At 34.9% G+C, this 18016-nt stretch overlaps 1 protein-coding gene and 1 long non-coding RNA gene across 2 annotated transcripts in view; one reads left to right on the top strand and one right to left on the bottom strand.

Moving 5' to 3' along the window:
• Window positions 1-18016, bottom strand: part of LOC149958994 (uncharacterized) — a 48316-nt gene that overhangs the window by 13006 nt on the left and 17294 nt on the right. The window contains exon 4 of the mRNA XM_090165114.1: window positions 2297-2583. Coding sequence (XP_090021240.1) covers window positions 2297-2583 — 287 coding nt within the window. The remainder of the gene's footprint in view (window positions 1-2296; window positions 2584-18016) is intronic.
• LOC149958995 (uncharacterized) lies at window positions 15016-15822 on the top strand. Its single transcript, XR_016478357.1, has 3 exons — window positions 15016-15079; window positions 15354-15594; window positions 15690-15822. It is a non-coding gene; the product is annotated as an uncharacterized LOC149958995 (long non-coding RNA).

The following is an 18016-nucleotide window of genomic DNA, read 5'->3' as shown; positions in this document are numbered from 1 at the left end:
AAAATTTTTATACCGGGCGGGATTGAACCGGGATTAAGTTTTTAGTAAATAACTTTGAAATGCGGAAATATCTTTAAGGGTCGTCTCGAGAAATTAATACCACTAGGGACAATTCTTCCGAGGAGAGGTATATTTTTGCTTGCCAACTTGTTAACCTTACTATATAACTTTAGGCTTTATAAAAAGACCAGGCTATCAAATATTTTTATTTAGTCTTCTTTTAAAGGAAAAGGGTTAGCTTTAATTAAGCAACGAAATAACGTGGAATTCTGGTTTTAAATTACCTCTTACATCACCTTATTTCTTTATATTCTACGAACGAGAATGGCGTGTGCTAAGACTACTCTTTCTCATGAGGTAAGATAAACATATTACGTTTGGTTAATTCAGTTTAAAAAATCTTACCTTCGCTTACATAAAAGCCCGAGTAACGACATTTTAAAACTAAGGTAACGAATTTAACGATCTATACTTTTTTTTAAATTATTTTATATAAAAATATTATATTATTATTATATTGGTTAAATAAATTTTGTTTTGAATTAGAATATTCAATTTAAGCAGATTAAAAACAATTTAACTTTCATTTACCAAATTGTATCGAGTTAAAGTATTCCGTATTTTTCCTAAAAATCTTGTCTCATTATCAGTGTTGGCTTATTTAATACCAATTGATTTAAATCAACTGATTATGTTTGGGATCATCGATTTAATTAACAAAATATATGTAAATGTAGGAGTAACAATATATCACGGAAATTTTAGTACACACCAATTTAAATATACTTTAAATATTAAATTTAAATTTCATTTGTACATAAACTTAATAAACCAGGAGGAATTTTAGCGAAAATAATTTTTTGAGTTACCTGATTTTGGAAATAACGTAGTGAAACACTAACGTCTAAGTTTAAATAATTTTACCTCAAATTCAAATATCACAATAGTGCGTACGCGGGTTGTGGGTTTTCGTTTATTGGTCAGAAATCACCCTTCAAGTTAAAATTTCTTGCAACCCAAGTCGCAGTTCAGAAATGATCAGTACTAACTAAAACTATAAATTTCCACCAAGACCCTCTTAATTAAATAAAGCTTGTAGATTTTAAGGTGAAAATCGTGAAAAACCAGTAAATTGGGCCAAAACCGAACTTCTTAGGCATTATATGCTTTCGATTGACATATCACTGACACTTTTGCAAATCTAACAAGTTAGTACCCCGAAATTCCGTAGGGATTGTGTCTAAAAACAATTATAATATAAAGCAAATCTAAACTATTAAATAGTAATTAGACTAAATTAAAATTTAATTTTAGATTAAATATCTTATAGAAGATATTTCATCAATTTGACTTAAAAAGAACCAGTAATTGTTTAAAGATCAATAAGTTTAATAAAATTAAAAATTAAAATGAAATTTTTATAATGTTTAAAAAAAATATTGATTTGATTTTTATGAAAAAATTGTAAGAAAATCGAAAAATGATAGTCTTTCGAGGATTTAATTATAATTATTATTTATTGCGTACATTAAAGTTATACATAATTTATACAGGGTGTTTCCAAAAGTATGCCTGTTTTTTCCCCCTTTTTCCTACGATGAGTTAAAAGAGCGTCAGAGTAGGCTGCAACAAGCACAAAACCAAGCAACTGGGACTTTAAATATTGTTTAAGTTTATCTTTTTACGCTGGTTACCCCGATTTGTTTACTAAGTCTTTTTTACCTATTACACGAACCCAAACCTTAATGTTCGCATTTCCCTGCTGCTTGTTTTAGTGCTTGTTGCAGCCTACTTCCAGGAGCTAATAGGCCACACTTTGAAGCTCTCTGGCGCTCTTTTAGCTCATCGTAGGAAAATGAAAAAAAAACAGGCATACTTTTCAACTCCTACAACTCCTAATATTTGCATAACCTTTTGAAAGACCCTAATAATTATAATTAAATCCTTGAAAGACTATCATTTCTCGGTTCTCTTATATTTTTTTAATAAAAGTCAAATCAATATTTTTTTATTAAAATTTTATTAAAATTTCATTAGATTTTTTTTAATTTTATTGAACTTATTGATCCCTAAACATTAACTGGTTCGTTTCAAGTCAAATTGATGAACACGTTTCTTCTATGAGTTATTTAATATAAAATTAAATTTTAATCTAGTCTAATTACTATTTAATAGTTTAGTTTGCTTAGATTGGTTTTATATTCAAATTGTTTTTACACGGAATCACTATGGAATACCTTAATTTATATATATATAAATATATTTAAATGAATGTATTGAGTAGAGGGAACAATACCTGGCCCTGGTGACCGTCGGCGACCTACGTCTCACTCCGGGCAATGAGTAGCTCGATTGCGAAGGCGAAACCTTTTCTTCCGTGATATGAACATCCGGTAAAGACAGTCGAACGTGGACGGTGGTGTCCATGTTCGCGACGGTGACATTCGGAAGCGGGTTGTTGTTGTAGGGGGTAGCACCAGTTGACAGGACATTGGTGAGGGCGGAGTGGTGTTTCGTCGGTGGATCGCTTTGAGTTGGGAGGGAACTGGTTCGATGCGGTTGTTCTCGAAATATACTAAAATTCTAAAAATACATTTCAGGCAATAAAATATAAATAGGACAAAAGTGAAATTCATATTGGAATATGATCAAAAATCAGTTAATGTTTGAGGGATATTTTTCAATAAGAACAATGGTTTTACTAATACCATAAGTAACATAAGACCTTTAAGTATGACATAAGGATTTTTTTTACTACATTCTTTATTCACAGTGACGCCAAAACGATTTCTAAATACCGCCCCTCAGTAGCGGCGCCATGATCTAATCTAACCCAACTTCCGTTAACGTTAAATTCCGGGAATTTAGCGCACGGTTTTGAATACCGCCATTTTTACTCTAAATGCGTATTTAGCCACACTAAAGTCACGAAAGCTATGCATTTTCTAGAGAATATATGATTGGCTGCATTTAAACTCTGACTCGTTTTGGATAATCAATAGAAAAATTGAAATCACAAAGAGGGTTAAACCTAGGAGCAGCAAACACTGCACCCCACACAAGGAGAACGCAACCCGTCAGAAGTCGTTCATTTTCTTGTGTACAGTTTTTATTGGCTAAACGCTTTAGCGCCTGCTGCCGTCGGAAGGGGAAAAATCGGAAATTGTCTTCCCCCTTTCCTTAAAACATGCAGCGTACAGGTTCGTCCAATGAAATTTGTACACAACACCGCGTTAGCGTGTTTAAAGGCTAGCTGCGGTCTCCTTGTAACAAAAACTAACCAAAAAGAAAGAAGAAATGCGAGTTGGCACTCGAACTTCCCAATGGTCTAACCATCCGACATCGTCTCGGATACTTTTAGGTGTGGTCGTAACAAAACTTGACAATTGATATTAATTTCCCCTTAATATAATTATATAGATTCAAAGCATTCAAAGTCATGTTTGCAAAATTAGGAATTAAATTTTATTATTTTATACAGATATACTACATGACTGAAGATTTTAAAACGTTAACATGTGGCCTGAAAGCCGCCTGATGAAGAGCTACGGTTCAAAAGCTATAGCTGTAAAAAATTTAATAAGTTTTAATTAAACGTTTTTAAAACTTCAATCAGGTTGTACCGTGTCTATGCAAAAAAATAATTACCCTTAGAATAATTGGCCATCGACCGAAAATCCAATTGTTATACCAATTACATATTCAACTTTGAATAAAAACGTTACACCTTAAATATAATTATTTTTAAATAAGTTCGATAATAGCAAGGAAGTACTAAATCAAGTGTATGCCTTAGTCATCTTATTGGCTGATTTCATGTACAATCGTAGCGTTGCATTTCGTCACGTGGTCCCGGCTATCAAGTCATTTCCGTTCTTTGACTATTGATTTATATTTTACGTGTTCCATTTCGTGTTAAGCCGCTGACTATACTCAGTTGCAGGTTAAGAAAGGTGAAATATCTAGTAGAATTGGCGAAAGGAAACTAGGACTAATACCCAAGTCATCGAGCGACTATTAATGCCTTTAAACAATGCGCAGGAGGGTGGTGGCAAGCGTGTGATTTAAATAATCAAGTGGAATAATAATCAGCTAGTACCAAAAACACCACCTTAGGCCCAAGTCACCAAGCGACTTTTAAAGCCATTATTTCAGGTGGCCGGGTTAAAATGCGTAGGATGGTGGTGGCAAGCCCTTCATGCCACGCGAGCCAACAGCTCCTATACACTTACTATTAGGGGAAAACTCGCGTTACATAATTTTGGAAAATACCGCCTGTTGCGTTGTATTTCAAAGCGATAGTTAAATAATCAAATAATTAAATAATAGATAAAAATAAGATTTAAAAATAGTCGTAATATTATAAACATTTTCTTTTATGACCATGGTTGACTAAATTAATAATTCTTAAAAACAAAAAATCTGTTACTTCATGGTTTATTTTTATTAAAATCACTCGGGAGCTTTCGGACCGAGGTCCTTCTTCAGCCGCGTCTTAAAATTGATTAATTACAATTTTCAATTTCCTAACATTCCAAATAAGATTAACATTTTTTAAATTAATAATAATAAACAACCATTAAAAAACAACAATAAAAAGACAATAATAAGTACAACCAACGAACCCCTTTAAACCATAATGCTTCCATTCCCTAATCTCAAAATCTCCCCACCCTTTTACGTCTATTACACCCTTATCTAAATTCGAATGTCCCATTTTTTTATATACATAGCTTCTTTAAAAACTCTGTTAATCCAATTTGGTTGTAATAAATTATATTTAGTACAAGTGAAGCATATCGAAAAAAAACCGTTTGGTGAGTCCAGGGTAAGTATAGAACCGGTAATGCCTAGATTACCGCGTTAACTTACACAAACGTGTGATTTGATGATTGTTCCATAGTATAATACTAAAAATACACTATAATAAAGTTTAAAAATAATAATCTACATTAAATTTTTATTGATCATTTTGAAATTTACGCGATAGACATTCCTAAATTCAACATAAATTAGGTGACATTCGAAATTCCCGCCCCCGATTTACCGGATATCTACTAGATATTTTTTGAAAACTGAATATAATTGTGGTTTTTAATGTCGTAGACACTAAAAATTAAAACTTGGACCACGTGTCAATATGAGTCGATGTGATTGGGTCGTAAGATAACTTATTACAAGCTGTAGCTACATATATTTTCACAGAAGTGGTACTGGAATAGAGCATTGTATAAAATCGGTGTGGTGTGCTTTCCCCCTTTTGAGTTCGGAGGAGGTGATTGGTGAAGGTTTGGCCGGTTTTTTCGTGTTAGAGAAAAATATTTATCTGGAAGACCAGTAAGAAATCGAGAGCAGTCGATTTTTAGGAGTAGCGTAGTTGCTAGCCTAGGCGTCACTAATTTCCGGCTTTCCGCGCCCTTTTTCTTATTTTAAATGATTTTTGTAATAAATGTATGATAGTAAATAAGCAAAATATTAGTCCCAAATCCACGGGTTTAAAAAGAAACTTAGATCAAGAAAATATCCTTAACCCCAAACATACTTTAACACCTAGGGTGCCTCCTACAACTCCTTAAAGGTTCGTCTTAAAAATATTCATATAAAGACAGGACATTAGACGAATTCTCTTAAACCAAAGAATAACAAAAGTTGTTAGTCCTGCTGAACTAGCTCTATAGTCTGTATGAAACGTTTGTTTGGTTTTGGGTCGATTTTATAGAACACTCTATTTCACCATCCACGAAGTTTTTTTATCTCTCATTTTCAAGTCATAAATAAATGAATTCTTGGTGGAAGTCTGTTTTTAATTAGGAATAAACCATTTGTTAAAAAAGCGAGTCTGTAGTTGACAAATAGCAATTTTAAAACGAAAAACAAAATAGCTTTCGGTTTTCATCGAAATCACCACTCCCATTGCAATATATCAGACCATTATTTTTTACGCCAATTATAAAAAGCTTCGTTTAAGCGATTATCTGGTGGAAGGCACATTTTCCGGTGTAGGAATGTCGAGAAAATGTTATTCGTCGTCGAACTGTGAAATCGATTTAAGATTAGGTTACTATGACAACGCTCCGGAAATTTTCTATTATTAGAACTCCCGAAGCAGCTTCTCTGAGCAAACAATTTCCGAATATGCTCAGGAAGCAGAAGCCAAATTAAACTCCGAAACCATTTTTTGTACGCTTTTGCGAAACTTTTAACCATGCACCGAGACGATGGCAAAGTTTCGCGCAGGTCCCGGGCAAAATCAAATCTTTGGATGAAGGCAATTCTAATTTCAGAGATTCGACTTGTATAGTCTAAAAATATCCCTACCCTTAATGAAGAGTGGTATTTAATTTTCGCGGTTACTAGGCTATTATCAAACAGAGAAATTTCGTTAAATATGTCATAATTACTTAATTAAATTATTGAATTAAAAAGGTTAGAATTTTAATCAAATACTTTACGTAACTAGGCTAAAGTACTAATAATTGTCAGCTAAGCTCATACTCATGACACCACCTTTGTCAGCTAGCGATTTTTAATGCTTTCAAATTTAGGTAGCCGGGATACAATGCGTAGGAATGTGAGCCAACAGCTTCCTACTCTTACCATTACCTTTAACCCTAACAAGATTTGATTAAGGGGAACAGAAGAATTCTTTTAAAATTCACGAGTAACAATTGAAAAGACCACGTCCCCGAAATTACTCTACCCACATCAATTATAATTGCACCTTAAACCCTAAATTGATAAAATTTCTTTCGAAATGAACCACAATTTATTGTTTCACCTCAATCAAATAAACGATAGTACTGCGCTACATTTTTACATTCCAGAATTTTTCGAGTTTAAATAAATGATACTTTTAGAAGTAGTAGTTATTAATTTTCTTACGGAATACTCATGAGATAAATAACTGTATGTAATAAGGACTTAATTAAATCAATATAACAATACATTACTTTATTTACAACTTAAAAACAATAAAAGTTGGACACAACGTTTCGATACCGCTGATACTTTATTTCACCAATAAAGCTTAGTTTTCTCCCCCACTTCTTGGTCTCTTTACTTGTTCGCGTTTTTACTCAGGACTCACTCTCTTGACCATTGGTGGTTCTAGTGATTTTACTTTATTCATTACGCAATAATGGTCTTTTAATATTTTTAGACTTTGCTTTTTGTTAAATCTGTGACATTATTAAATATGGCATTTAAAGTTCACAAAATGACATGAAAAATTTTTAGCGTAGAAAAAAGCTCTTACTCCACGTTGCCAATCTCAGCCTGATTTGCTTCGAACATAGTCTAAAAACTGTGGTAAAAACCTGAGCTCCAATATTTTTGCTGCCGTTTGCAAAATGTGTCGGTTTTAGTTTATTTCGTTGGAGTTCATTCTTATTCAGTTGATAGGTTGATCAAAACGGTTCTGCCAAACGAAGTCGGCAAAATAAACCTGCTTAGGCCCAAACTATTTATAAAAAGAAAATTTCCGCGAGCTTTGAATTGATCAACAAGAGAATTTACATTTTTTTGTTTCTGCAATAGCAATAGCTTTGAAGTTATTGCATCGGTTTGTAGGCTCAACGTTTAACCATAAGTATATAAATATATGCAAATAGTGTGTCAGTTATTCGAAATAAATTCTGATAGGTGGTACGACATAGAATCGACGTCTTATTAAAATGGGTAAAGGTAAGAGCTTTTAACAGAAATCCATACCTCTACTTGGAATGTTATCCTGCCGTATATATGTTAAGATCAATCTGCCGGCTTCGAACCCCGCTTACGAGTTAAAAAATCCCTTTGCGCGCGCTCCCCTCTCACGTAGTTGTTTGTTAAGTTAACTTAGTAAAGTCAAAAAAAAACGTCAGCCACATCGAAACGAAAATCTGCCACGATAAGCATTCCAAGTAGAGATGTGGATTCCTGCCTTAAACAATAATGGCCAACGGCTTATGTTGTTAAGGTAGGGAATAATCTGAGGATTATTATATTACCCTCACTCAGCAATCTAATCTCAAATTGTATCTGATTAGATCAACAGTTATCGGACTTATAAGTTGTAAAAAAATTAAAATGAAATATACCGTAATTATAATATCAAAAGTAAACAGGGTATATGTACTATCGATAAATATGAGGTATTTAAAAAAACCATTCCAATATTGTAACCGTTGAAAACAGTCTGGGGTCTAGAGTAAATCTTAGATGGAAGGGACACCGTGATTGGTTTGCTTTAGATGCTAGTTCACGCATGCGCATTTTCAATTTTTGTGTTTTCATTTTTTTTTAACATGGCTGCCCTTCATAACATATTCACTATCGTATCTTAAGCCCAGTTCACATAATACAATTATTTATGCCACTATAACTGTATCCAACTAATTGTAAGCCAGAAAATTGTATAGTGTGAACAGACAAATTGTAACAATTGTTCCCACTTTTTCTGATCACACTATACAATTTTCTTGCTTACAATTAGTTGGATACATTTAAGTGGCTCACTTAATTGTATAGTGTGAATTGGGCTTTACACATTTGATCTCTTATATTATTTTGTTTGTAAACTTCAATCTTTTCAACCTTATATTCAGATTAGTTTCGGCTTTAAACAATCTGCTTTGCATTTTGATATACAGGGTCTTTTTTTTTGCTCGGAAAAGTGTTTTTTTTTCAAAAACTATTTATAGTATCGATTTCAAATTTGGAAGGTCAATTCTCTATACCGGGGGACATCAGTTTGAGAAATTTGAGCGTTTTCGGTAATGTTTTTCACCAATTTTGAAAAATTATTTTTCGACCACTAGGTGCGAGATAAAAAATTTCTATTATAAAAATGTAGGCCGTCATCGAAAACCCTTAAAAATTGTTCACTCGACGAAAAACAATTTATTTATCAGTGAAAATTCGAGCTTGAAAAATTTACAAGTTGGTGAAGCCAAATTACGATTGTTTGAAACGATAATTGAAACCGAATTACCTAATCCAGTTGAAACTTTGGTTAAAAAAACGACCGGATTTAAAACACACGAGGCTATAGGTCAATCCTAAACATGCATTGGGTATTTAAAGGAAAACTTTGGGAGATTATTATCAGTGTTTGATAATATTTCGAACAATGCCTCGTTATTCAGTAGCTGAGCGTACCGAGATAGTTGCCATTTACTATGGAGAAGCAGCGCAAAACCTTAGAAGAGTGACTGAAATCTTCGCAGAAAGACATCCAAATGGAGCACCATCTGTAAATACAGTAAGACGAGCAATTCACGATTTCAATCAATTTGGTCACTTGCAACCTAGGTTTTGCGGATTGGGTCAACCGGATTTAGACTTCGAGAACAATGTACTCGCGTACTTTGTGGCATATCCTCGTCACAGTTGCGCTAACGCCGCTGCTGATTTGGGTTGTTCTGCAAATCGTGTGTGGAAAATTCTTCGTAAGAATCGCTATCACCCATACAGAGCTACGCTCCACCAAGGACTAATTGACGGAGACCATCAAATACGTTATGAATTTAGCAACTGGTTACTAAATGCTGTCCAAGAAGATAGACAATTTTTGCGCCATGTTTTGTTCTCCGACGAAGCGTCATTTTCTAGAGATGGGCCCTTTAATCATCAAAACAGCCATCTTTGGTCTGACATCAACCCGCATTGGGGTTTTGAATATCATCACCAGGTTCAATTTGAACGGGTCAATGTTTGGGTTGGACTTGTTGGAAACCGTTTGATTGGTCCCTTTTTCCTGCCGACGAACCTCAACGGCCAAAGGTATTTACATTTTCTACAGAACGAACTGAGTGACGCAATCGACGACCTTCCATTGGCTGAAAGACGTCAGTTGTGGTTTCAGCAAGATGGCGCCCCTCCGCATTTTTCCCGGCAAGTAACTGAGCACCTCAACAACGAGTTTCCTGAAAGGTGGATAGGGAGAAATGGTCCAGTGCATTGGCCAGCAAGGTCACCTGACCTAACACCGCTGGATTATTTTCTCTGGGGATTCGTTAAAGCAAAGGTATACGCCACGCCCATTGAAACTAGGGAGGAACTCATTAGACGAATAATTAGTGCTTGCCGAGACGTCACACCAGAAATGGTAGAGAAAGTGTTTGAGAACTTAATTGTCCGCGCACAAACCTGTGTTGCAGCCAATGGTGATATTATTGAAAATGTTTTGTAAAAATTTATGTGAATAAAATATCTGCATTTAAAAACCAAACGTGTACATTTTTTCAAGTGTGAAAACTCTACTACGTTTGTATTAGACTTGTTCCATTTTCAATTATCGTTTCAAACAATCGTAATTTGGCTTCACCAACTTGTAAATTTTTCAAGCTCGAATTTTCACTGATAAATAAATTGTTTTTCGTCGAGTGAACAATTTTTAAGGGTTTTCGATGACGGCCTACAACTTTATAATAGAAATCTTTTATCTCGCACCTAGTGGTCGAAAAATAATTTTTCAGAATTGGTGAAAAACATTACCGAAAACGCTCAAATTTCTCAAACTGATGTCCCCCGGTATAGAGAATTGACCTTCCAAATTTGAAATCGGTACTATAAATAGTTTTTGAAAAAAAAACACTTTTCCGAGCCAAAAAAAAGACCCTGTATATCAACTGATCTGATACTATCTAAGCGTAAATGTAGATAAAATTGTATATTCCCATTTGGCCGAAATCCCAATCGACCGAAAGAATTTCAAAATATAGCCCATATGGCTGGTTTCGATTCATTGTGATTTTATATTGTAAATACATTTTTAAATAGTCTTTCTGTATAGAGATAATATTTAGGCTGGGTTAAGTTGGGTTAATATTATGTACGATATGGCTAGATACTGTCCTCTACGTCGCGTTGTACACGGCCCATCGTGATAGCAAGAATGAGGTTGAGGTGGCGCCAATACTTAGCGTACGATACCATTTTTATAAAGTAACTTATTCGATGTATTACAAAAAATAATAAAACATAAACATTAATTAATATGAATTTAAACCGCACAATTGGTTTATTTTCGATAGAATCGGACTCAATATTAATCGTTTTCGATCGACCGGGATTTTGGTCGAATTTAAGGGTTTTTCGCCATTTTTTTATCGGTTCAGATATCGCAATGTTTGTCTGAGAATCGGCTGCCGCCTGGAAGCTATATGTCTTTGAATTATCGGTACACTAACACGAACTTCATTTTATTAGTAAACATGAAATTTTGCAATTGGTATTCTAAAAATACTTTGAGTTAACTTTATAGCATAGATGAATAGGCGTGTATACTTTAGTTCTTTTTTCAAGTTAAATATTAGAGTACAATATTCTAACAGTTCCTTATTGATTTGTAGAATGGATAGGAGATTCGCTCTCTTAATTCAAAAACCAAGTAAATGGACTTAGGCGTATTCGGTTTTCAGCGTTTTTCCAAAGAGCATTAAAACAATACTAATATATCTTCAGAAACCTCATTTTTTATTTTTAAAAAGCGACACGAAATACTTTTATGAAATTTAACTTTTTGAGGCACCCAGTTTTAGAAATAAAGTAGCGAATTTTGAATTAAGAAAACGTTATATAAATATCATATTATTATTATTTGGTAAAAATTTAATACTATACGCGAAGTAATATATTATTAGACAAAAACTACCCTTTAAAATAAATATAAAAAACAAGCGAGTTTATTTACAATCCTTAAAATGCCGGTTAATGACGAATATTATAAACCCGTGAATGTTAATCGATTCTATCCCTCCCATTAAACTCTTAGACGATTTAATATCACTTCATTCTCATTGATTTTATTGGTGTTACTTTTAAATTATAAATTTCGCGCGGTTGAGCTCTGAAAGGAGCCGCTCTGTTCCAAATGAGTGTAGTTGCTACGGCAGCTAATTAACCTTTAAAAATGACGCGTTCTCGAAGAGATTTTCTACTACGCGCTTGCATAAATATTTCGTGATTAGTTTCAAAGACTAATATCATGGCAGAAGGTCCAGCTCCAGGATGTGTTGAAAAAAACTGAGGTTTTGTGTAGGAACATTTCAAAATTGAAGGAAGAATGGCTATTTGTCACTATTGTTAAGCATTATTCCCTATGCACTGGAGACGTAATTCTTAAGCGATCACCCCTTCAAAGACCCCTTTTTCAAATTTTCCGCGCTTCGTCGTTGCCAATGCTACGGTTTAGAACTGTTTTTATTACTTCGCGTGTATGTTTGGTTTTATATCTATATGCACGCGTGCTTTATACAGGGTTTTTCAAAAGATGATGCAAAAATTTTAAAGAGTTGTAGGGGGTGAGTTGAGAAGTATGCCTGTTTTTCTCCCATTTTCCTACGATGACTGAAAAGAGCGCCAGATAGCGTCAAAGTGTGGCAACCCGTGGTGTAAAACGAAAAATACGTTTGTAACGAACCAGTTGCGGAGAAGTTGAAGTAAAAAATTAAGTAACGTACCCTGAATGTGCCTGTATCTGGTAATCGACGATGGACATTGGTAAAAGTCCGTGAGACGGGGATGTGCCGGTTCGGGTACCTTTCCATACACGAAATGAATATCCGCCAGTTCTTCCGAAGTGAACTCCATTGCTACAGTTTGAAAGTGATGGGAAATCGTGGTCCATCACGACTTCAAATACTGTTTAAGGGCCCGGTGCAGAGACGTTTTTTCACTCTCGTAACTTTACAATCCTCGTAAATTTACGAGGAAGTGGGCGTGGCCAAAGAACTTACGATTTTTTTCGCGAAAATGGTGTGCAGAGACAATAGGCTCGTAACTTTACGAGTGACTTTCGCTCGTAAAGTTACGAGTGCTCTGGAGGTCTCGTAAAGACGTAAACGACGCGAAATATTGATAACAAAAATGGCGGAGTTTGTCACTCTGCTCGCGATGCGAAGAGTTGAGGAAATTAATCGAGGAATAAACGTTGTTGAACCAGTTGGAAATGAGTGTATTTATCACGAGAGACCAGACCCTTTGGTCAGACAGAGTTTTTAGCAAATTATCGACTTCCAAAAAGGGTATTCATTAAACTTTTGAAAGAGCCAAGGCCCGACCTTGACCATGAAGCATTGAGACCACTATCTGCAGCTTCCCAGGTAGGAATATATTTTTTATCACTATGTAATTTTTTTTTACTACTATTATGTGCTTTAACACCGGTTATTTATTTATTTATTTATTTATTTATTTATTTATTAACAGAAAAATATCTACCAAGCCAGCAAGGCTTTTGTGTAGATTTCAAATACATATGCGTGAAACAGATACAATAGGATAAACTATACAGAAGGTGAGATCATAACGCGCGGTTAAAATGCTCATTTAAAAGTGCACGGAATTTAGGGAGGGAGGGTTCGGATACAATAGATTGGGGAAGGGCATTCCAGTCATTGATTACAGAATTAGAGAATGAGTTTAAACGAACAGTTGTGCTTGCCCTGACAAACACTTCTGTTAACTCTTTGTACAACCTTTTGGAATACATATTTTAATCCTACTCTTTCATACTCAAAACTGATATTTATCTAGGCTTAGATTTTGAGTAGTAAATGAGTAAGAAAAGCGATTGGGCAAAGTTTGAAGAAAATATCTGGGAAGGAAGATACCTCACCCCTTTCGTGAGCTAGGGGTGCAAAACAAAACCAGAGAAAATTTGTGGTATAGGGTCAGTTTTTAGGAGATGTACCATCGGAGGATAAAAAATTTGCATAGGGAAAATAACCGAGTGTAAAACATTGTAAAATAATTTGATCTTTTAACATTTTCCTACCTTTTGTTGCTCTTTAATGCTCATATGTTGCCACTTCTAATCATTGTTATTTTCTATAGATACTTATTTGCTTCAATTTTTACGTGACTGGAAGTATACAGTGGGTGACGGCCACATGGGCGAGAGATACACAGTATCAAAGATCATGGAGTGATTAAGGAGGCAATTTGCTGTATGCCCCAGATTTAAGGTTTGAAAATTTGTATTCGCTTGTGTCATCTTGTACAATTTCTACCTTGACAAGGGTGTGGAAATGCCCGAGGCAATGGTAGAAGAACGAGATGGCACAAGCGAACAGGATCCCCCATGTCAACTCACTAATGCTCAATTACATGCTCGGGCTAATCAAATTTTAAATCAATTGGTGGAAAACTTGAATGGACAAAGAAATTTACATCAAGAATAATTTCAGTTTTCTACGATATGATTTGATTTTTAAAATTAAAACCGCCCTCTCCCATTATTAAATTTAATTTGGGGACATACTTGTAGAATAAATTTTCTTATAATGTAATCACGTGGTCAAGGATTCTAATTTTGGAACTAAAAACTCTAGTTTCTCTAATAACTCCAATGATTTTGTTCTCTTGTGATATTATTCTTTGTTATTTATTACTGGTTCAATAATATGTTATTCGTCGATTACTTTCAAATATTTTTTCAATGTAAATTAATTGCTCTTCGCCAATAAAAAAAATATATTAAAAGAAAAACATGGTAATTTATTTGAATAATTAAAAATTCAAAAAGGGCGCCTTTTATTTTGGGAAAAAAATCTGGTGGGTAGATGGAGGCTTCTTATTAGAAAAATAACAGCTGTGAAAAATGAAAGGGGTACATAATGAACAATGAGTTTATAGAGTGGTTTACAAAATATAAATAGATGGAAATAATGCATATGAAAGGATGATAATATATTTGAAAACATCAATCTTAGTGCTAAAGATAAGTAATTAATAATTTGCACCAGTTTTATTTTGAAAGATTAGACATATCAATGATTTTTTGTTTTAGGGTTAGGAAGTGGAATTGATGTAACACCAAGGTAAAGATTTTCAACAGGTACTTGAGTGTTGTGAATGCCAATAAGAATTCTATTTGCATTTTCAAAATGATTGGAAAATGCAATGCCAAGTTAGGCATCTTGTGACCGTTTGGCTACCATTTCGGAAAGTATTGAACCCAAAATTGCATTTAACCTTTCTTGATAATTCACAACTGACTGAGCTGTTTTTTCTAAGGTGTTAGCAGCTGCTAAAGAAGGCTTAGGTGCTGGGTGTCTGGTAGTTTGCCTTTTGTGACTTCTTTTTGAACTGTCAAGTGAGTTTATCAATATTTTCAAAAGTCTTTATCAACCACATTCCACGGTATAGCCACAATTATTATCGTTCAAATTAACTTGAGTTTTGTAGATTTTTCCCCTGAATATTTGACAAAAAATTACTTTATAATGTACTTACATTTTAACTTAAAAGTCTTTCCCACTAAAATTTAATACCCAATTTAAGTTTTTTTTTAAATTTTCAAATTGTTAAACTTGGTTCACTGGGATAAATTTTCTGTATTTTCTCATTTCCCACTCGGCCTTCTGTAGTGCTGTGGAACGCAAGAACACAGAGAAAATGGAAAAGCTGCTAACGTATGTGAACCAAGCTTTAAACCTGTGAAAATCATGTACTCAGATTGTTCTGGCAAAATGTGAACAACGATATCAGTATCAGATCTGCCTTTGAAACAAGAAACTGTGCCCTATAGGTTTCATTGTAGGCCTAGGTGGAGGAAATGGGTTTTCACTACCCATTGCTCTTGCATCTGTTTATGAGAGTACAAATAAGGTAAAGGACTGGTTAGTTTTTACGTGACCTTATTGAAATGTACCAATATCTGCGACCAACTCTTCCAAATTTCTAAACTTCTTTTCTCATGCAAGCTCATCAATTTGGGAAGCTAAACAAGATTATGTTTAACCAATGAAACTGTGATTCTACTTCTAAGCCCATTTTACCATGTCTCTTCAGTGAAAAATCTATAGCGTCACCACCCACACTTGCTGGCATATTGAGGGGAGTAACCCGAAATTGTCCAGAGTTAGGAGTGCCAATGAGTCGTGCTACACTGAAATATTTTCACTTGTTACAATGGAGGATTTTCTAGCTTTTCATTAAAATTTAATTAGACTATTGTGGTTTCATTTCAAAACACTAGCTTTGCACAAACAACCAACCTGGTGCCTGACTTGTGAACTATCAACTCCTCTAATCCCGTGCAACGCAGCTTCACTTATTAAACGGCAAACGGACACCTCCTTTTTTTAACGGTGCTTTTGTAATCAGTCCACTTAGCTCTTATTTTTACTGTCGCTCTTATGAGGCCCATACCCATATATACAGGCAATTTCTGCCCAGGCCTTCTCCACATCTTCACTACTTTTGTAGGTTTTCAATAAATCAGGCCTAGCTTCCAAACAATTAATAATTGCTTGAAGTTCTCTTGTACTAAAGTTTGGTTGTCTCTCTTCACCTGGTTTCATTTTCCCCATATTCTTTCTCAAAAAAATACTTTCAGCTAACTTGTTTTCTTAAAATGTGTAAAATCACAAAAAAATAAGTAACTTTTAAAATGTTTAAATTTTTGCGTCAAAATAACGCTTTCTCATTGGTCAATAAGTGGGCGGAGCCTAAACAAAAACAGATTCCCAAATACCAGACTCGTCATTTACGAGAGCCCGAAAAATTGTCTCTGCACCGCGATTTCGATTTACAAAATCGTAACTTTACGACTTCGTAAATCCGCTCTCGTAACTTTACAATCCTCGTAAAGTTACGATAATTTTTAAATCGTCTCTGCACCGGGCCCTAAGTTTACTTTTTTACGCTGGTTACCTCGATTTAATTGCCTATCACACGAACCCAAACCTTAATGTTCGCATTTCCCTGCTGCTTGGTTTTACGCTTGTTGCAGCCTACTTCCAGGGGCTAGTAGGCTACACTTTGAAGCTCTCTGGCACTCTTTTAACTCATCGTAGGATATGGGGAAAAACAGGCATACTTCTCTACTCACCTCCTACAACTCCTTCAAATTTTTGTATAACCCTTTGAAACACCTGTTTAACGAAATTTGCCGCGACTTTAGTGGTCTCTGATTATGTCTGTTGAACAATCGAATTAAAATCCATTGTAAAAGGTAGCTCGTGAGTTTTGGTTTTTTGTCTTAACGTCCCGCACGTATAGTCTACCGAAATGTTATCCCCCACGCTAATGCTTGACCAGCAGACTTCGGGCTAAAAACTCAATGATAGTGTCACAGTACCCACAATTCCCTTGTTAAATTTCTCATAAAAATAGGCACTTCTGACCAGGGTTGTTGTTTAGCTTCGTTTTAAGTTTTTAACTAGCTTTTGATGTTTTACATAATAAAAACAATGATTCCCGTAGTTCAAGAAATTTCTCTCTATATGTGAGAAATCATGTTAGTTATTTAATTGAATTTTACGCACTGTGCAAAGGCTGGTCTGTGTCTGCAGCGCAGCAGCTATGAGAACAGCGTTTCTCTGGAGGTGCTCTTGAATATTCTACCGCTTCATCTTTATATAGAGGAGGTTGCAATTATGAGTGCCTATCGGTTACTACATAATGGTTGGTCGAGTCCTGCTAATTGGGAGTGCAGCCACACCAAATTGTTTCGGTAATATTCTGGTCGCTTACCGATCTTATTGATGCGCTCTGACAACATGGTTGCAAAGTTACACTTTGAAAAGCAGTTTAGTGTCTACTTTACAAGTCGTCTAGACTGGTCTGACGACACAGTCTTTGAAACCAAGGGATAAATTGTTTGGTTCACGGATGGCTCTAAGACTCACTCAGGGGTGGGTGCTGGAGTTTATTGATAGACTAAGAAGTTTGGCTACAATAAGTATGACACTTCCTATTGCTTTAATGCTAATTTTCTAACCGAACCTTTTTTCGGCACTGATACTCTTCTTCAAGCTGTGAAGTGGACTCGAGACTTACCGTTTCTTATGACTACTTTTTGTTAAAAATTTAAGCCTAATATCGGAGAACACGTTCTGGAGTCGCGAGGGCTTTTGCTTTGTTTTGAAGCCCACGTGCGAATCATGCGTGATAAAAAAAAACATGAGCTCGTGGCGCCGAGTAAAACATTTTTAATTTTTATCATTTTAGCCTAATAATCCACCAGATATTTCAGCTTAGCGGAAGTCTTGCGTATTTTAGACACTAGAGGGCTCTATGCTGATAA

Source organism: Leiobunum rupestre, chromosome 2, assembly GCF_980474605.1.
Source record: "Leiobunum rupestre chromosome 2, qqLeiRupe1.1.hap1, whole genome shotgun sequence".
Classification (NCBI taxonomy): Eukaryota; Metazoa; Arthropoda; class Arachnida; order Opiliones; family Sclerosomatidae; genus Leiobunum; species Leiobunum rupestre.
The sequence above is the reverse complement of the archived record's forward strand: the minus strand, read 5'-3'. Positions and strand labels throughout refer to the sequence as shown.